The sequence below is a fragment of the Hemicordylus capensis genome, chromosome 3 (genome assembly GCF_027244095.1).
Source record: "Hemicordylus capensis ecotype Gifberg chromosome 3, rHemCap1.1.pri, whole genome shotgun sequence".
NCBI lineage: Eukaryota > Metazoa > Chordata > Lepidosauria > Squamata > Cordylidae > Hemicordylus > Hemicordylus capensis.
The window spans coordinates 192,720,662-192,738,363 of NC_069659.1; the positions used below are offsets into that span (position 1 = coordinate 192,720,662).

At 44.0% G+C, this 17,702-nt stretch overlaps 1 protein-coding gene across 1 annotated transcript in view; it reads left to right on the forward strand.

The window, feature by feature from the left end:
* Nucleotides 1-17,702, forward strand: part of LOC128350960 (WD repeat- and FYVE domain-containing protein 4-like) — a 286,030-nt gene that overhangs the window by 144,337 nt on the left and 123,991 nt on the right. Inside the window, exons 29-30 of the mRNA XM_053309906.1 lie at nt 13,779-13,856; nt 16,118-16,321. Coding sequence (XP_053165881.1) covers nt 13,779-13,856; nt 16,118-16,321 — 282 coding nt within the window. The remainder of the gene's footprint in view (nt 1-13,778; nt 13,857-16,117; nt 16,322-17,702) is intronic.

Here is a 17,702-nt window from a genome sequence, read left to right on the forward strand (position 1 = left end):
TTGCTGCCGCCACCGCCACCATGGCCACTCATTCCCCTCAGGCCGCTGACAGGCCCGGGCCCATCCCTTGCCTGCCTGCCTCTCTCTGACAATGGCCTCGGTAGCCCCAAACAGCAGCAGTGGTTGACTGAGCCCTTCCTTGCTGCCAGTGCTGCCATGGCCACTCATTCCCCTCAGGCTGCTGACAGGCTCGAGCCCGTCCCTTGCCCTCCCTTCTGTCTCTCTTCCTCTCCCTTCTCTTTCTCTCTCCTCCACTCGCTCTTCCCCACTCTTTCTTCCCCCTCCCTTCATGTTTTCTCTCCCTCCCTCCTTCCCTCCCTGAGTTCAGATCTTGTTCATCTTATTTCCTCATCTAATTCATACAACGGCAACCTCCTTCTTCTGAAGGGTTCTTTCCTCCCTCACAACCCCTCTCTTCACAGACTCCTCTCCTCTACAATCAAGAACCAGTAATAGTTGCATTCCAACTGACCTTAACCATCACATCCCCATTGCCCAATCACCATGGTGCCACAGGCTCCTCCCCCCTATCTGCACATGGAGTCCCCACTGCCCAGTCAGGTGCTTCTGCTTGCAAACTCTCGTGAGAGCTGCCATGCACAGGATTAGCAATGGGTACGCCTAGGAGAAATATATAAATTTTGGAACCACTGCTTGAAACTTCACCTAATGAATAAAAGGTCTCTTTCCTAGACAAGCCTGACAGAGTACATTAGTCATTTGCCCCAAAATGTGAAAGAAATGTATGATATATTTCTTGGATAAAATTTGGGCAAAGAAGGGTCAATGTGTCAGTTTTCAGCACTTTTAAAAATTTGTTGTAGCTTTACATTACATTGTTTGAAATCAAACACTTGTCTGGTAGATCATGCATACCAAGTTTAACGTTACTAGCTCAACATATTTCATATTTATAGCAATAGAATTTTGAGGTTTATAATGATGAAACCCGTTTTTTAATACTACTTTCCATTAGGCTTATGAGACCACCCGGCATCATGTTTGTGTGTGTCTGTGTGTCCCTCCCTATCAACTTCACAATGCCTGGACCAATATGAACCAAATTGGGTACAGTTGTAATGAGTGACACATAGGGAAACCTCAACTGTATTGTTTGTAATGATGTCATCCACCCCAATCCAAAATGGTGGACACGAGGACGTTTGAGGCACAAGAGGGCTAACTTGTGGACCACCTAACCGATTTGAACCAAATTTGCTGCAGGTGTAGGGACACATAGGTATGGCTCAAGGGTGTAGTTTGTAATGTTGTCATACACCCTGATTCAAGATGGCAGACATGTGAATATTTTAGGTGCAAGTGGGTACTGATTTGGATCAAATTTGGTACAGTTGTAGGGACACCTCAAATGCATAGTTTGTGATGGTAGGTAGGGACACCTCAAACACATCATTTGTCATCCACCACAATTCAAGATGGTGGACACATGAACGTTTGAGGCACAAGTGGGATAACTTGTGAACTGCCTAACCAATTTGGACCAATTTAGTCCAGTTGTAGGGATTGTGAAAGGAGAGAAGCAGATTAGTTCTTACTAGAACAACTTGTTTGTTTGCTACTCTTCTTAACTAAAGGGGCACTGGAGTGCCCCTTTAATAGTAATGTCTGGTGTGTTTTGGGCATTGTCCATTGCAGATGAGGCTATAATCTGTTAGGTAAGCAGTACAATGGTGGAGAAAAGGGGACTGCTTTTTGTTCGGAGCCATTTCCCAGTTTATGCCGCATCTTGGTTTCCTTGGTGTTTCATTCAGTAAACATGTAAAGCATGAAACAGAAACTATCATAGGAACATAGGAAGCTGCCACATACTGAGTCAGGCCATTGGTCTATCTAGCTCAGTATTGTCTTTGCAGACTGGCAATGGCTTCTCCAAGGTTGCAGGCAGGAATCTCTCTCAGCCCTATCTTGGAGATGCCAGGGAGGGAACTTGGAACCTTCTGCTCTTCCCAGAGCCACTCCATCCCCTGAGGGAAATATCTTGAAGCGCTCACACACTTAGTCTCCCCTTCATATACAACCAGAGTGGACTCTGCTTAGCTAAGGGGACAAGTCATGCTTGCTACCACAAGACCAGCTCTCTTCTCGTGTCTTACTTACCTGAGAGGGGACACACTAGGTGGCTTCAAAAAACATGAAGTGATGAGCAAGGACAGTGAATTGGGGAAAGGTTAATTGCTCAGAAAAGTCAGAGACTTTCTCTGTAATAGTCAGCAAGGTTCTCAGCTGTGTGGAATAAAACTGTACATGTTTATGTACCCCCTTTCATGCACTCAGCTGAAAGATGGGGGGGACATGACAAGAGAGGTGCACTGACAGAGAGGTGCAAGGCCAGTGGTTGCCTTCCTGCTTCCCTCCTCCACACACTGACTGAAGACATGGAGGACTTGCTTGAAAGCGACCAAGGTGGAGAATAATTAGGGATATGTAAGCAGTCTGTGCACTAAGAATATGTATGTCTGAATAAGATGTTTGTGCAAGTGGGCAATATTGGATACATTTGCAATACTGCAAGCAAAAGGCTAGGGATGTGCACGGAACCATGGAGGCGTGGTCCGGCACTAGGGGGAGTGTGTCTTTAAGGGTGGGGGGAGTAGTACTTACCCCCCCATGCGCTCTTCCCCCGCCCCCCACCGCTGGAGTGTTCTTGGGGCGGCAGAGTTCCTCCCTGCCGCCCCTGCCCCCATCATTGTCTTCCGTTCCCAAAAGCTGAAAAAGCTGGCACCACGCATGCGCCTGTTGCAGCACGCGTGAGCCTGTCGCCGCTGGCGCGTGGGCGCCACATACATCATTGTGATGTATGCGGTGCACCGGCAACGGGCGTGTGCATGTGCCGCAACGGGCACATGCATGGTGCCAGCTTTTTCGGCTTTTGGGAGCAGAAGACAATGACGGGGGCAGGGGCGGCAGGGAGGAACTCTGCCGCCCCAAGAACACTTTAGAAAAGTCCAGTGGCAGGGGAAGAGCGGCAGAAGAAGAGCGGCGGGGGGGGGGAGAAGTACTACTCCCCCCCCCCGGCCGAACCGCCAGACCGGATAAATTCCGGACCGGTCCAGAGGCCTTTTGCATGGCCCCGGACCGGTCCGTGCACACCCCTACAAAAGGCTTGTCTGTGAATTTGGTTCAGTCTCCACATGTAGAATCATAATTAGAAGGGACCTCATAGCTCCTCTAGCCCACTCCTGTAATAACTTGCTACATAGCACCAGTCTGAATTACAGGATGCAAGGTAGAGCAGAATGGGGAGTATCCCATGACTTTTGCACTCCATCATTCAGTCTGGTGTCACAGAGCAAGTTAATTTTGGGTAGGCCTGGATTCCTGGATTGGGCTCTGACCTCCCTTGCCCTGTGGCCCATTATCTCTAATAATTCCAGAAGCTCCAGTGGGAAGGCATTGCCTCTCTATGCACTCTTTGTTTACAGGATCATAGCCTCTCTTCTTTCTTGGTCTTGCTGGAGCATGACTGCCAGGATGAAAGCCAGGAGCTGGCATTTATGTATATAATCAAAATCAAATTCTTTATTACAGTCACAGACCAGTACACAATAATACATATGCACAGAAGCCCTAGAATAAACCATATAAATAGCAATATAATATTAACAAGTTAAACCTCAAAAAAGAACAGCTAAATCAAATTCATAATGAGTACCTGGCATTTATGTAAATAACAATGTACTTGTGTGTTCTGAACATCATGGTAGAAAGAGCAAGTGAACTATACTGTTATGATACTTGCTCAGTGTAATATTAAGAAATTTTCTGTTAGTTCAGATAGGCATTTAGCACACTTTTCATATTATTTTTAGTAACCCCTGAAGTTGTTATGTATATCAAAATCCCTTTCAAGGCTATCTCTTAGCATTATGTTTTGTCCTTTATTTCTCTTCTTTCAAAGAAACAGAGGCAAGCAAGGAAACATATAATTATATTTCTGAGCATCATTTGTGTAACATCTTTATCTTCATAATAGAAGGATAATTAACATCACTAATTATCTAATTAAGTTCATTAAGCATCCACCAACAGTGCACTATGAAGCTGACATTATGTTCTACTGTCAACAAATGCTTTGATTTCGTAGGAAGTAATTAAAATGTAAATTAGCATGGCATTAAATACACAAGGGAAGTTTTGAATCTGATATTCATTTCAAAACTGCTCATGGCAACCCCTCCCCCCCTTTGTGTTTTCTATTAATTTTCTATTAATTATGAATATTAAACTCTTTCCCCATTGTGACACAAGTGTCTTGTTTGATAACTGGTTCACAGGTAAAACAGTGAGATGTGGCAAAAGGCAGGAGATGTCTCTAAAAGTATTGCATCTGATGGTAATCTGGAGGGGATTTTGAGTACTGGAAGTTTTCTGCTTACGTTATTAGTGAATATATATGAATTTCTGATGAATGACCTGATGAAATATTACCTAGCCCCTTTGTGATATGACAGTTAGCTTTGAAACTCTCATGTCTTTGGTGGCTCCTAAGTCAATTGTTCCCTAATGCAGATGTACATACACGGGGAGTGGGAAATCTGTTCGCTGAATGTGTGTTGTCTTTATGGCTGGCTATTCATGCCTCCTGAGGTTTGAGGTGTTGGTATAGCTATCAACACTGGCAATATTGGGCATGTGTCAGAGCCCAGAGATTGACAACAAAGACAACAATGATGATGATGATGACGACGACAACATAAAAACTTATTTGTTGGCCATCCTGTAACAAATTGTTCTCTGGGCAGCTCACAAAGTAAAACAATTGAATAAAACATACAATTATAACACAGAAAACAAATGATTACAATAAAATAATGATGAAATGATAGCAGAAAATGTCACTATTTGACATTTGTAAAACCTCAGGGGTGGAATTCTAACTTGAGAAGAAGGTAGACCTTGTGAACTTTTGAGAGCTAGAGGATATAACCTGTGCACATGCATATTCCTAGAATATGTGTATATTCTATAGAGTGCATGAGAATTCTTGTACTTAATCAAATTTTTATATTTAATACTGTCCTTTTAAAGAGAAGGGTCATCTGCAGGTGGAGATACATTCAAAAGGAATAATGAAACTTATTCCCATAATACTCAATAACATACCAGAGGCCAAACTGGCTTATTTAATGTGATCATAGATATGCAGAATATTGCAAGTCTGGGCATGCAACATGAAATAGCCAGGCCAGGTCTCTGCTTCTGTTTATCTTTTTTATGGTTGGTGTTTTTTGCTGTTTTATGGTTTTTACTGTTTAACTTATTTTAAGGTTTTAAATGTGAATTTTTAAATGGAGTTTTATTGTATTTTAAATTTTGTAAACCGCCTTGGGATGCCTTATGAAAGGCGGTATAAAAATTGAACAATAAATAAATAGAACAATAAACATAGAAAACATTTGAAAACCCTTTTCTAAAAACCTTTTTTAGAAGCCAGGGTGAACAGAAAGGTCTTCACTGGGTTTCTAAAAGAACAAATGCCAGGCAAAACTCACTGGGGAGGTTGTTCTATAAACAGAGTGCCACCATCAAGAAGGCCCTCTTCCTAATAACCACCTACTCTTCCTCACTTCAACTGCAGTTCCACATTATGTGCGAATGTGGCTGGAGTTTAGCCTTCCCGATAGACTTGGAAATTTAGAAAGTTACACACACCTTCTCCAAGAGGTAGGAACGGAACCACTGCAGAGCAGTGCCTCCCACCCTCAACCCCCTCAGGCACTCCAGAAGGATACTATGGTCAATAGTACAAAAAGCCACCAAGAGGTCCAAAAGGACCAACAGAGTCACACTCCCTCTGTCAGTTCCCAATTGGAGAGTATCCGTCAGGCCGACTAAGGCAGTCTCCACCCCATAGTCTGCCTGAAAGCCAATCTGAAATTGGTCTAAATAATCAGTTTCATTCAAGACTCCCTGGAGTTGTAAGGCCACTACTCTCTCAGTCACCTTGCCCAACCACAGAAAGTTGGAGCCAGGCCTATAGTTGCTTAACTCTGAGGGATCCAACACAGACTTCATTAAATGAGGTCTAATAATTGCCTCCTTAGGGCAAGGAGGCATCCTGTCCTCCCTCAAAGAAGTATTTATCATCTCTACCAGGTCTTCTACAACTTCTCGACCAGATAGTATAAGCAATGTTAGGCAAGGATCTAGAGAACAGGTGGTAGGCCGCACCACTCCAAGCAGCTTGTCCATATCCTTAGGAGTCATAAACTGGAACTGAGCCAGCCTGTCCACATAAGAGGAGTCGCTGTACACCTTCAATTCAGGCACTGCAGTAATTGTGGGATCTAAATCCAAGTTGGCCCAAATACGAGATATTTTATCCACAAAAAAACTCATTAAACACATCACAGCAGGTAATAGATGGTTCCAGGTTCTGATTCAAAGGAGGAGGGGCACTTACTAGTCCTCTCACAACCCTGAATGTGAACTTCACAACCCTGAACATTGGATGTGAACTGGATGTGAACTTGCAGACTGAAAAGAATACTTTCTTTGAAACTCGTATTGCCAGAGCATAGATCTTCAAATGTGTTGTAATCTGTCAGATTCGAGTCGAGTCTTCCTCGATTTGCGCTCTGGTCACAAACTGAAACTGATCCAGGGTCATCACATAAGAGGAGCTGCTGGACACCTTGGCATCAGATTCTGTAACAATTGTAGAGTTTGAATCCCACAATTAGTCGGCCCGAATAAGAGAGATTTTGTCCACAAAGAACGTATTAAAAATGTCACAGTGAGTAATTGTTGGTTCTAAGTACTGATTCAAGGGGGAAGGGGTGCACATTAGCCCCTTCACGACCCTGAACAACTCTGTCGGACATGAACTTGTGGACATGATACAAGAGGAAAAGAATTGCTTCTTTGCTGCACGTATCGCCTGAGCATAGATCTTCAAATGCTATATATGTTACAATCTGTCAGATTAGAATTGAGTCTTCCTCCACTTGCTCTCTAGTTATCTACCTTGCCACTTCAGCCTCCACAGTTCTTCTGTATACCAAGGAGCCAGTTTTGAAGTGGGTGAGAGAGGATGCTTAGGAGTGATCGTGTCCACTGCCCTGGTGAGTTGATTATTCCAATTCTCCACCAGAGTGTCGACAAGGCCACCAGCAGAGCCGATGCTAAAACCCTCCAAGGCTTCTTGGAATCTTATTGGATCCAGTAACCTTCTCAGGCAGATCATCCTAATGGGTCTCTGCCCTTGCGGAGTTGGGATGCGGTCTTAACCAGATGGTGGTCTATCCATGACAATGGGGAAATCACTGGCATCCCCACCCATGGAACACCACCCTGTTCAGAGTAAAAGACCAGATCAAGCATGTGACCAGCAGTATGTGCTGGTCCCGAGACCACCTGGGATAGTTGTCATGGCCGCAATGAACTCCTGAGCCACCCTGGACAAATTGATCCCAAGGTAAACATTGAAGTCCCCCAGCACCACAAACCTGGGAGCAGGGGTGTAGCTAGGGGAGAGGGGGACCATGTTCATCCTTCTTTCTGGCAGCCCCCCAGACTGAGGGAGACAATGAAGAAAACAGGGAGGGATGCAGCTGGAGGGCCCTCTGGCGCTGGGGGCCCATGTTCTTTGAACCCTTTCGTTCAATTATAGCTACGCCCCTGCCTGGGAGACTCCAACACTAAGCCTGATACCAAGTCAGTCAGCTCAGTTAGGGACTCTGTCAGGCAGCGGGGTGATCAGTACACCAACAGAAGTCCCACTCCATCCCTGGTCCCCAAACTTAGGTACAAACATTCGGTATGGTCAGACAGTTTGTCAGGGATCCTTGTCAAGGAGATATTGTTCTTGTAGAGCACAGCCACTCCACCTGCCCACCCACGTCCCCTCCCCTGCTCCTCAACAGAGTACCCTGGAGGGAGAAGCCGGGACTACACTGGACCTCCAGCCTCCCCCAACCAAGTCTCCATAATACATATCAGATCAGCCCCTTCATCCAGAATCAAATCATGGATGATTTCAGGTTTATTCTGGACTGACCTGGCATTACAAAGGAGCAAGACAAGGCTCTGTGGGTGGGTGGCATTGCTTTCCAAGGTCAAAGAGCTGGCAGGGCAGTCAGAAGAGGAGATAGCAATTTAGGTTTCTGATTTACCTTCCCCTACAACAGCCTGCTGACCTGTCAATGTTACTTCTTCTGTTCCCCCACCACCACTGGAATAACTGCCCCATAAACAGTGGATACACCCCGTCTCCCATCTCCAGACAGACCCAGACACATTAACTCAACTCACCCAGGATTTAAAAAAGAAGCCAAGTTAAAATAACCACCCACCTTCACACACCCATGAGGGACCTTGGGCCAAACAGCCTGGCCCTCGCCCTCGTCCCCCAAAATGCCCCCCAAAGGGGTGACCCCCATTGTTGTCTCCTCTTTAGTGGCGACCCCGCTGGTGGTGGACCTTCCACCACAGGCAGCATTCCTAAAAGGCCCAAACCTGGGCAGATGACCCCAGGAACTTCTGAGTCACTCAGGAGCTGCTCCTTGTCCTGCATGCACTCCCCACAGATGTTACACAGAGGCAGCAGGCTGCAGTCCCACAGGGGAAGCAGGAGCAGGCAGGTAACAGCAGAAGAAACCCACAGCACCCACCTGGCCTCTTACCCCAGGCAGCACTGAAGGGGGAAGCGCTGAACTCTTCCTCACCTCTGCTGAGCTTCTACATAATACAACCAGGTTTGCCCCTTCAGCCTGAATCAAGTCATGGATGGTTTCTGACTTATTCTGGACAGACCTGGTATTACAGAGGAGCAAGGTGAGGATCTGAGGGAGGTTGGCATTGCTCCCCAAGGTCAAAGAGCTGGCAGGACAGCCAGAAAGGGCAAAAGCTAATAGATTTCTGATTTCTCTTCACCTGTAATGGTTTGCTGACCTGCCAATGTTACTTGTTCTATTCCCCAGAATAGCCACCCCATAGTCAGTGGACACACCCCCTGTCTCCCCATCTCCAGAGAAACCAAGGTACATCTGAAACACCCAGGGCCTAAAAACAACAGAAGCCAAAATAAGAATACCTGGCCCTCACCCACATTGTCCCCCGAAGTGGCTCCAGCAAAAGGGCGGGCCCACCACCACAGGGCAGCAGTCCGTTATAAGCCCAGAAAGATGGCTAGATGGTCCTCAGGAACTGCTGACTCACTAATTGGATTTCATGAATTTTATGATAGTTTTATGAAGTGAAAAACTGAGTAGGCATCTTTTTGGAAGACCTATTTCTTTTAAAGACCACCCCACCCCTTAGTGCTGGGGGAAACACAGAACTGCATGGAATTTAGCAAAGTGCGAAATGGCTCTCTCAGTGGAAGTGTTTTGCAAAAGTGGCCTCTTGAAAAACAGTGAGCATCACTAGTCTATGGAGTTCTCCCACTGTAAAAACAAAATATTTGCCCTCTAAGTTTTATGAGTTATGGAAGAGAAAAGTTGCAGAGCTGGAAATTGTTGAATACAGTTTTGTGAATAGGCAATAAAGAGGCCAAATTCACTTAAATTACTTCATTACTTCATTAGTTTTTTTAAAAAGGTGTAAAGTGAAGTGCAGTTCTATCAACATTCTGACAGTGGGGGGTGGGCACCAGAACACTGAGATACCTTTTGAGGGTGGAGGGAGTTGCCTTCTGCCTGGCAGTAGACCTATGTATGTTGAAAACTGATGGATAAGATCCAATCCAACCCAACAGGAAAATTGTGTGGAGAGCTGGCATGATCCCACCCAAAACTATTGGATTGGTCGGAAATCCGACAATTTTCCAGCTTTCTGTCGAGATTTAAATGTTATTCCCTTTTAACTTTTAAATCCCAAGAGGAGAAGAGAAGGCGCCTCTCAGCTGAGAGTCGGTATCCTGGTCTTCTAATTTTTAAATGGCCCACTCACGGCTTCTTAGCAGGCCATTTGAGAAACTTAAAAATTTGCATGTCTATGGATTTGTGTGCGTTTGGTTTTTGGTTTTTACTGTGTGCATGTAAAGCATTTGTGTGTGTTGCATGCATGTTTTGTGTACATGTGTTTGTGTTGTGTGCGCTTATGTTTTGTATATGTTTGTGTGCACATGTATGTATTTGCACATGTTTGTATTTATAATGTGTGTAAGTACAAGTACACATTACTTAACAAGCCACACTAGCAAAAGGAGAAAGAATTCAGTTGGACAAGGATAATAAAGAAATCTGTGTTCCTACCCTAAAGCACTGTGATTAGAGGGCAAGCATGAGACCATGTGATGAAATGCATTTGCATTGGCCAGCATGCTCTGCTACTCAAGTCTTTCCCCTCTGAAATCTGTTCCATATAAAGACTCACCATGGCAATAGCCTTTTTCAAATGGAGAACAGCCCCCCCCCCAAGCTAAAAATTTGATCAACAACAAATATTTATATACTGCTTTTCAACAAAAGTTTTCAATAAAAGCAGTTTACACAGAGAAATAATAAATAAATAAGATGGATCCCTATCCCCAAAGGGCTCACAATCTAAAAACAAACATAAGATAGACACCAGCAACAGTTACTGGAGGTAATGTGCTGGGTGTGGATGGGGCCAGTTACTCTCCCCGTAAAGAGAATCTTATTTAAAAGGTGCCTCTTTGCCCAGTTAGCAGGGGACAACAATCAAAATGGATCTCCAACCTGCCCACCTACCCCCGACCACTTTACAAATGGTATAATGGTTATATTGAAATTACAGTGAAAAAAATATTTGAATGATATGGCTGGAGCATGCTGAGGATACTATTTTAACAATTCTGACATTCTCATATAAATTCTGTTAGGAATCTCAAAATTCTGAAACCATTTCTGGAAATTCCAGTATTGGAGCAATTCCAATATTAGAATTCTGAAAATGCACAGGCCTACTACTTATGCCTCCATATATACTGGTCTATAGCTGCCTACATACTCAGAGAGAGAAAGAGAAAGTGCATGCAGTATTGCAACTGCTTTCCTGTAGTCTGATCCCACACTGCTGGAGAGTGTATGTGAACTAACCTACATAAGTGGGGTACAAGGCTAAAGAAGATCTATGCAATTGGGTGAAAAGACCCACAGAATAGAGCTGCTCATGTAGTAGTATAATTCTCAGTCTCCAGCAGTGTGCTGTTGTTCAGTGGGGAAACTGTTCCCGTGAGTGCGTGCATGTGGGGGTGGGGGCAGTTCATGTATAAAGCTAGGCCATAAAGAAAACTCTTGGCTCATTGACTCATGCATGCTGGCCTGGTTTGTAAGTTTTGCAAAGGGGGATTTTTCAGCTTTCTAGGTCAGTCTTTATGGGAGTTTGGTATGAGTTGTAGAATAGCTTTGGGAGGCCACCACTGTGATTATAAGCTTAATGATGCTTTAAACAAACAAAGTGTAATGATTTCCATCAGTGCTATACAGGGGATTCCTGCAGGGGAGATGCTGGTTGAGCATGGGCGCAGAACTGGATCCCAGCCAGTGTCAATTGGCACCATGTAGGCCTTGCAGTGCATTAACTTAATTATATCCCAGTGCGAGCAGCAGCCAGGCAGTTCGTTGTGAAGAACTGCTGTGTCTGTGGTATAGATGCAGTGCGTTTGAAGTCCACTAGTTGGTAAAGTCCAGCTAACACACTCTGCTCAGCATTCCAACACTGAGGCAATTTAACTAACCTTACCTGGGACAATTGTCTTTCCTCTTTTCTTAGTGTTCTTTTGGCTCAGTGTTCATTAACGGGTTTTGGCCAAAACTATCCTAAAACTGTTGTGTACAACAAACAAAGAATATCTCTTGTGGAAGCTTCATTGAAATGAATAGGAGTTGCTCCAGTGTATAGGTATTGTGATCTTGTACAGATTGCAGTGATTTCAATTATACTTGTCCAAGAGAAATAGATTGTGCCTCCTGCAGTTAAAAAAAAAAAAAGTGAGCAGTCAAGATTGCCTTTGGACAAGAGTTGCCCCCCCCCCCTCGTTATTTCTGAATGGCAGTGGAAGTACAGGTACGTACACCAGTGTGTTGGTAAACCAATGCACTGGAGTATTTACTACATGTGCTAGAAAAAGTGATATCTAAAACATCTTTAAGTTATAGAACCTGGAAATTTTATAGATCAAGCATGGGCAGACTTCAGGCTTGCAGGATCTCCTTTGTTTCTTATTAGACTTTTTTGAAGTCCACTAACCGAGTCAAGTGCAAAATACTGACAGGGAGTGGAACCAGCTGCAAAATAGGGTTGCCAACTTTGGTGCTATTCCTGGAGGCCTACCCCATAATTTTTTTCCTAATATTTTTCACAATATCAAGCCATCAGAATTTCCAGGATTAATTTCTATAATCACCTAGAGATTGCTGCCAGTTCCTGGAAACTCCACATCATTCCTCTAAGGTTGGCAACCTTAGAGTTCAATGGTGGCTGAGGGGGAAGAGCCATTTATCTACTGCATCCTATAAGCCATACCCAGGGACAACCTGCGCATACAAGTACAAAGCTACATCTGAGTAACTATAACCCAGGTATTCTAACAACCTAAGAATGCCTTCTCTTGAACACCTTGCTGTTTTCCTTTTCTTCTTCTCTGTCAAACTTAGAAGTGCCAGACTAATTTTTTTTAAATGAAAAGGTACAGTGAGGCTTGTATATCCATCTTAAAGTTTTGTATGATGCTGCACTGTTCAGAAATCGGAGCTATCCATTATGTTGTACAAAGCTGTGACAATAAGGGTGGGCTATTAAGTTAAACTTAACTAATAAACTTCAACTAGCCAACCCCGCACAGAGCATATGTGTGCTCTTTGGGGCTGGCGGTTACCTCTTCCCCCCCCCCCCACACCTTCTGCACCAGTCTACGCTTCCAGGCCCAGCCACCTCTCCTCCCCACTGCCACTTCTGCCCCCCCCCACTTTCTTTCCCCCCTCCTGGACCTTGCCTCCACGGCCGGACCCACCGCCATGTCGACCAATCCTCCTGGGTGCGCCTCAGCCAATCAGGCAGGTCCACTGCCCAGCCAATCAGCTGAGCGCCGGTACGCACATTCCAAGGCACACCCAGGAGAATTATATACAGTGGTCCCTCTACTTACGAAATTAATCCGTTCCGAATGCACATTTGTAAGTCGAAAAATTCATAAGTCGAAAAGCGGTTTCCCATAGGAATGCATTGGGAACGGATTAATGCGTTCCGGAGCCTAGAAAAAAGACCCAGACCCCCAGTAAGGCTTGCAAACTGCACAGGAACATTTCTTTTCAAGAATAAACAGGCAGTAAACAGGCAGGCAAGTCAAGGAAACCGCATGTAAAATTCGTAAGTCGAGGAAACCCCATCTAAAAATTTGTAAGTCGAAAAAACCGCATCTAAAACCGGATCTAAAACTGCCGTTTGTAACTCGAAAAATACTTATGTCGAGTAGTTTGTAAGTCGAGGGACCACTGTATATAGATGCATTCTGTAATCACTTGAGCTGTTAAGAGAGGTGTGGCTACAAACCTGATTCTTCTAGCAAAAGGAGTGTTCGAGACTAGTTTCTTATTTTAATAAATTAATCAATACTTACAACAATGACATTTTGAAATTCAGATTTTTAAATCAGAATTTAGATTTGAGGGCTAGACTTCCTTTGAAGTCTCGATGTTGCCACCATGACTTCCAAAATAACCTGGAAGTTTACTCTTCAACTGTGAAGATCAAATGTGTAAGCTTTTATTTCAGATCTGAGGTTTGTGCATTTCTTTTGCTGCAAATAATACACACCATTCACAAATGCACCATTCTTATACTTTCATCAGGACTTTGTATCATGTTTAGAAAAATACAGGAGGTGTGGCCAAGAACTCTACGCAGTTTTGTACAAGGACTGTGTTCAGGTAAGAAACCTAGAACTGATCTTGCTAGGAATGCAAAACTATTTTAGGCTACTATCGGGGGAAAGGAGGAAACTGGGTTTTTAAATTATTAGTGGCTGACATCCTGACTTGCACTGGTACAGCATATTATCTAAATTGTATTCCTTTTTCATAAAGTCATTGGCAGTACATATGTTGCATTTATTTAGACATTTCGACTACCTTCCAAAATTTTACAAGGGGTGGTGTATCAAGGTGGCAGAAATGTCACTGTATCTGCAGTTTCCTGGCAACCTGGACACCAAAAATCAATGGGTCATAATACAATGCTCTGTTTGGAGTGCAATCAGCATTGCTTTAATAAGCAGTCATGAGGTCAGTAGAAAATGTGAGAGAGTTATGTTTAGGGAAACATTGGTTTACTGATTACTGAACCAGAGATTAGTTGAATAGGAAGTAGAGAAAAGAGCTGAACACACTAAAGCAGAAGCTCTTTCAGACCTGTCAGCCCTAGCCACGTTTGTTTGTTTACCTTCTGACCTCATTCATGTTTGAAATGGTCTTAGAAGTGTGTGTGCCATTAACTCCAGTAACTCGACTGAGATTAGAAATGTTTTCATTCCACAGTCCTGTTTACACACAGGTCTGGTGTGGTAGCAAGCATGACTTGTCACCTTAGCTAAGTAGGGTCTACCCTGGTTGCATATTAATGGGAGACTAGAAGTGTGAGCACTGTAAGATATCCATCCTCAGGGGATGGAGCCGCTCTGGGAAAAGCATCTAGGTTCCAAGTTCCCTCCCTAGCTTCTCCAAGATAGGGCTGAGAGAGATTCCAACCTGCAACCTTGGAGAAGCCGTTGCCAGTCTGTGAAGACAATACTGAGCTAGATAATGATGATGATGATGATGATGATGATGATGATGATGATAAGAAGAAGAAGAAGAAGAAGAAGAAGAAGAAGAAGAAGAAGAAGAAGAAGAAGAAGAAGAAGAAGAAGAAGATCTACAAATTGAAATTGAAAGGCTGTGGCAGAAGAAGACCAAAATAATCCCAGTGGTAATTGGCGCCCTGGGTGCAGTTCCAAAAGACCTTGAAGAGCACTTCAATACCATAGGGGCCACAGAAATCACCATCAGCCAATTACAAAAAGCAGCTTTACTGGGAACAGCCTATATTCTGCGACGATATCTATAACCATTGACAATAAAATTCTGGCATCCCAGGTCCTTGGGAAGGACTCGATGTCTGGATAAAACAAACCAGTCAATAACACCTGTCTGACTGTGTAAACAAGAAATAATAATTCAATTTCTATACCGCCCTTCCAAAAATGGCTCAGGGCGGTTTACAAAGAGAAATAAAACAAATAAAATAAACAGATAGACGAATGGTCTGACTCAGTATATGGCAGCTTCCTATGTTCCTAAGTGAGAAAATTTAAAAATAAAGTGAAATCAATAAGTAACCAGCATGAAACTGGGTTTTTCCAGTGGGGCTTATTCTACTGTGACATCAATCCATTTATAGGGGTACATAGCGGCTACATGAATTGTGACTGATGAATAACAAATTGTTTTTTTTATTCAATTTACTTGAATACTGCAGTCTGCAAGTAGATGAATATTGTTTTTAATATTTAAAATGGTTTGTACTTCATGCAATAGAATGTATTAGGTTTCCTAAATTTTGATTGTAATAGATTATGAAGGTGGGGCACATTTTATAGTTAGAACATCATTATTAACAGGTTTCAAAAAACTGCATTCTGTGCAGCAAAATACAGACGTTTCAGCACCACTGGTCAGCATGCATCTCAAACACTGGCTGCACTGTTGCAGAAGAGGGCTGTTCCACTAGGACTTAAAATTGCACAATCACAGTTAAGCCATGCTACAGCGTGAAATTATGCTAAATAATGGATGTGGTATGGCACAACTATGATTGAGCAATTTTAATTTGTAGCAGAACTGCCTTATTCTGCAGCAGCATGGGTGCTTGAGTCATGAGCAGCAGTGTAGGTGGTGCCAGTCCACCTGGATTTTGATGTGAACCAGCATAACATAATAAATAGATTTTTTTTTTTAAAAAAAAATGCTGGTTCAGATGCAGCACAAGGTAATATGGATGGAAGGAGCACTGCCCATGCTGCTGTGTAAACACTGCCAAGGGTGTTGTGCAACAGAGCAGTTCTGCCCCATCAAAGTTGTGCAAACGTTACCCATTGTTTTCAAGTGAGAGGTGAAGGCACAAGTCTATAGTCTGAGTGAGTCTTTTCCCACAGAGGTTACTATGTGTCTACAATCAATCAGCAAAGGCCTGGATAGATGTTGAAGAGCAACTTTTTAGGAGAGGAGGCCCCTGGGGATCTGCATTAGTCCCTTCTGCCTCGAGATGGATTCTAGATGGGTATGAAGGCCCTTCCCGGATGAGGAAGAGAATTCGGTTCAGAATCATCCATCATACACTTGTGGCACTGAGAAACAAGGTAATATGCTTTGGGGATGAAGAGTGGGAGGAAAACACTCTTCTGGCTTCTTAACAATATCAGCTTTTCAAAATCATTAAGGGAGATGGCTCTCTCCTTTGGCATTTTGGCACCTATTCCTGTTGGCTCACAGATATTGCTAGACACCAAGAAAAAAGCCTAGGCAGCTTAGAGGAAAGGCAGAACTCAATACATTACAAAAGCACCATTGGGATGAGGTCAGTGGAATAGATTCAGACTTTTCAGAGACTAGGAGGTGAGGATGTGCATGAACTGTGCATGGGCGGGTGGGGCAGGGAGCAGTTCCCTTAAGGAGCCAGTAGGCAGGTCCTTACCTGCTCCACTACCATTCCGCTGCTTTTCTGGGCATGACACTCACCCTAGCAATGGCCATACAGGGCTGTGGCGCTGTTCCTTGTAGTCTGTGCATGCATGGGAGCCATTTGTGTGGTCAGCAACAGCATGCTGAGTGTCATGTGTGGCACCTTCCACACAGGCTGCAGCCACCTTCCGCACAGGCTGCAGCCCCAGACAACCATTGCTAGGGCTAGCACTACACTCAGAAAAGTGGCAGCAGAGCAGGTAAGGACCTGTTTTCCAGTTCCTTAAGGGAACCATTCCTCACCTCATCGAACCAGTTCAGTTGTGGCAGCCCAAGCCAGTTCGGTGCTTCCCAGAGGAGGTGCTGAACCAGCTTGTGCACATCCCTGCTCTGAGTTATTGTCACTGCCATTAGGCAGTGTTTCTGTCCCACCATGATCCCTGTCAACCCAATTTTGCTGATGTGTGCAATACCTAGAAAAAGTCAAAAACTGGCTCCAAGTTGCACAAGTAGCACCTCTGCATTAGATCATGTATGGCTATCATGGGTACCCATTAGACATTCCTGTGGGCCAAACTAAACATGACTTTGTAAACCTTGGCTGATATTGGAAGTAGCACCACCACCGCTTTTTCCCGATTGACAGTTGCTGTTTGTGAAACTGGGTTTCCCTGCTGTTTCTCCCATTTGCCACAATGGCAGACAATATGAAGACACTACTTGTGCAACTGCCAGTCAGAAAAAACAGCACCACTCTTTCTGTGTCTACACCACTGATGTCTTCCATCCCCATTAGACCTGTACATCATGTCAGTCACTGTTTTGAAATTGGTTGTTTTATTTTAGTAAATAGAAGCCATGGTGGCCATGTTCCAGCTCAAGGGGGAGGGGGGATTTAAGTGTTTGTCAATGGCGGTTTCCCTCCCAGGCAAACAGGAGACATACAGGACCTTGATTCAAATAAGGACCACAGATGTAGCAAAGGGCTAGTACTAGAAAGTTTGAAGAGACAAGTAAAGTTATTAGGAGGGTTAAAAGTACAAGTACAGAGAAGTAAGG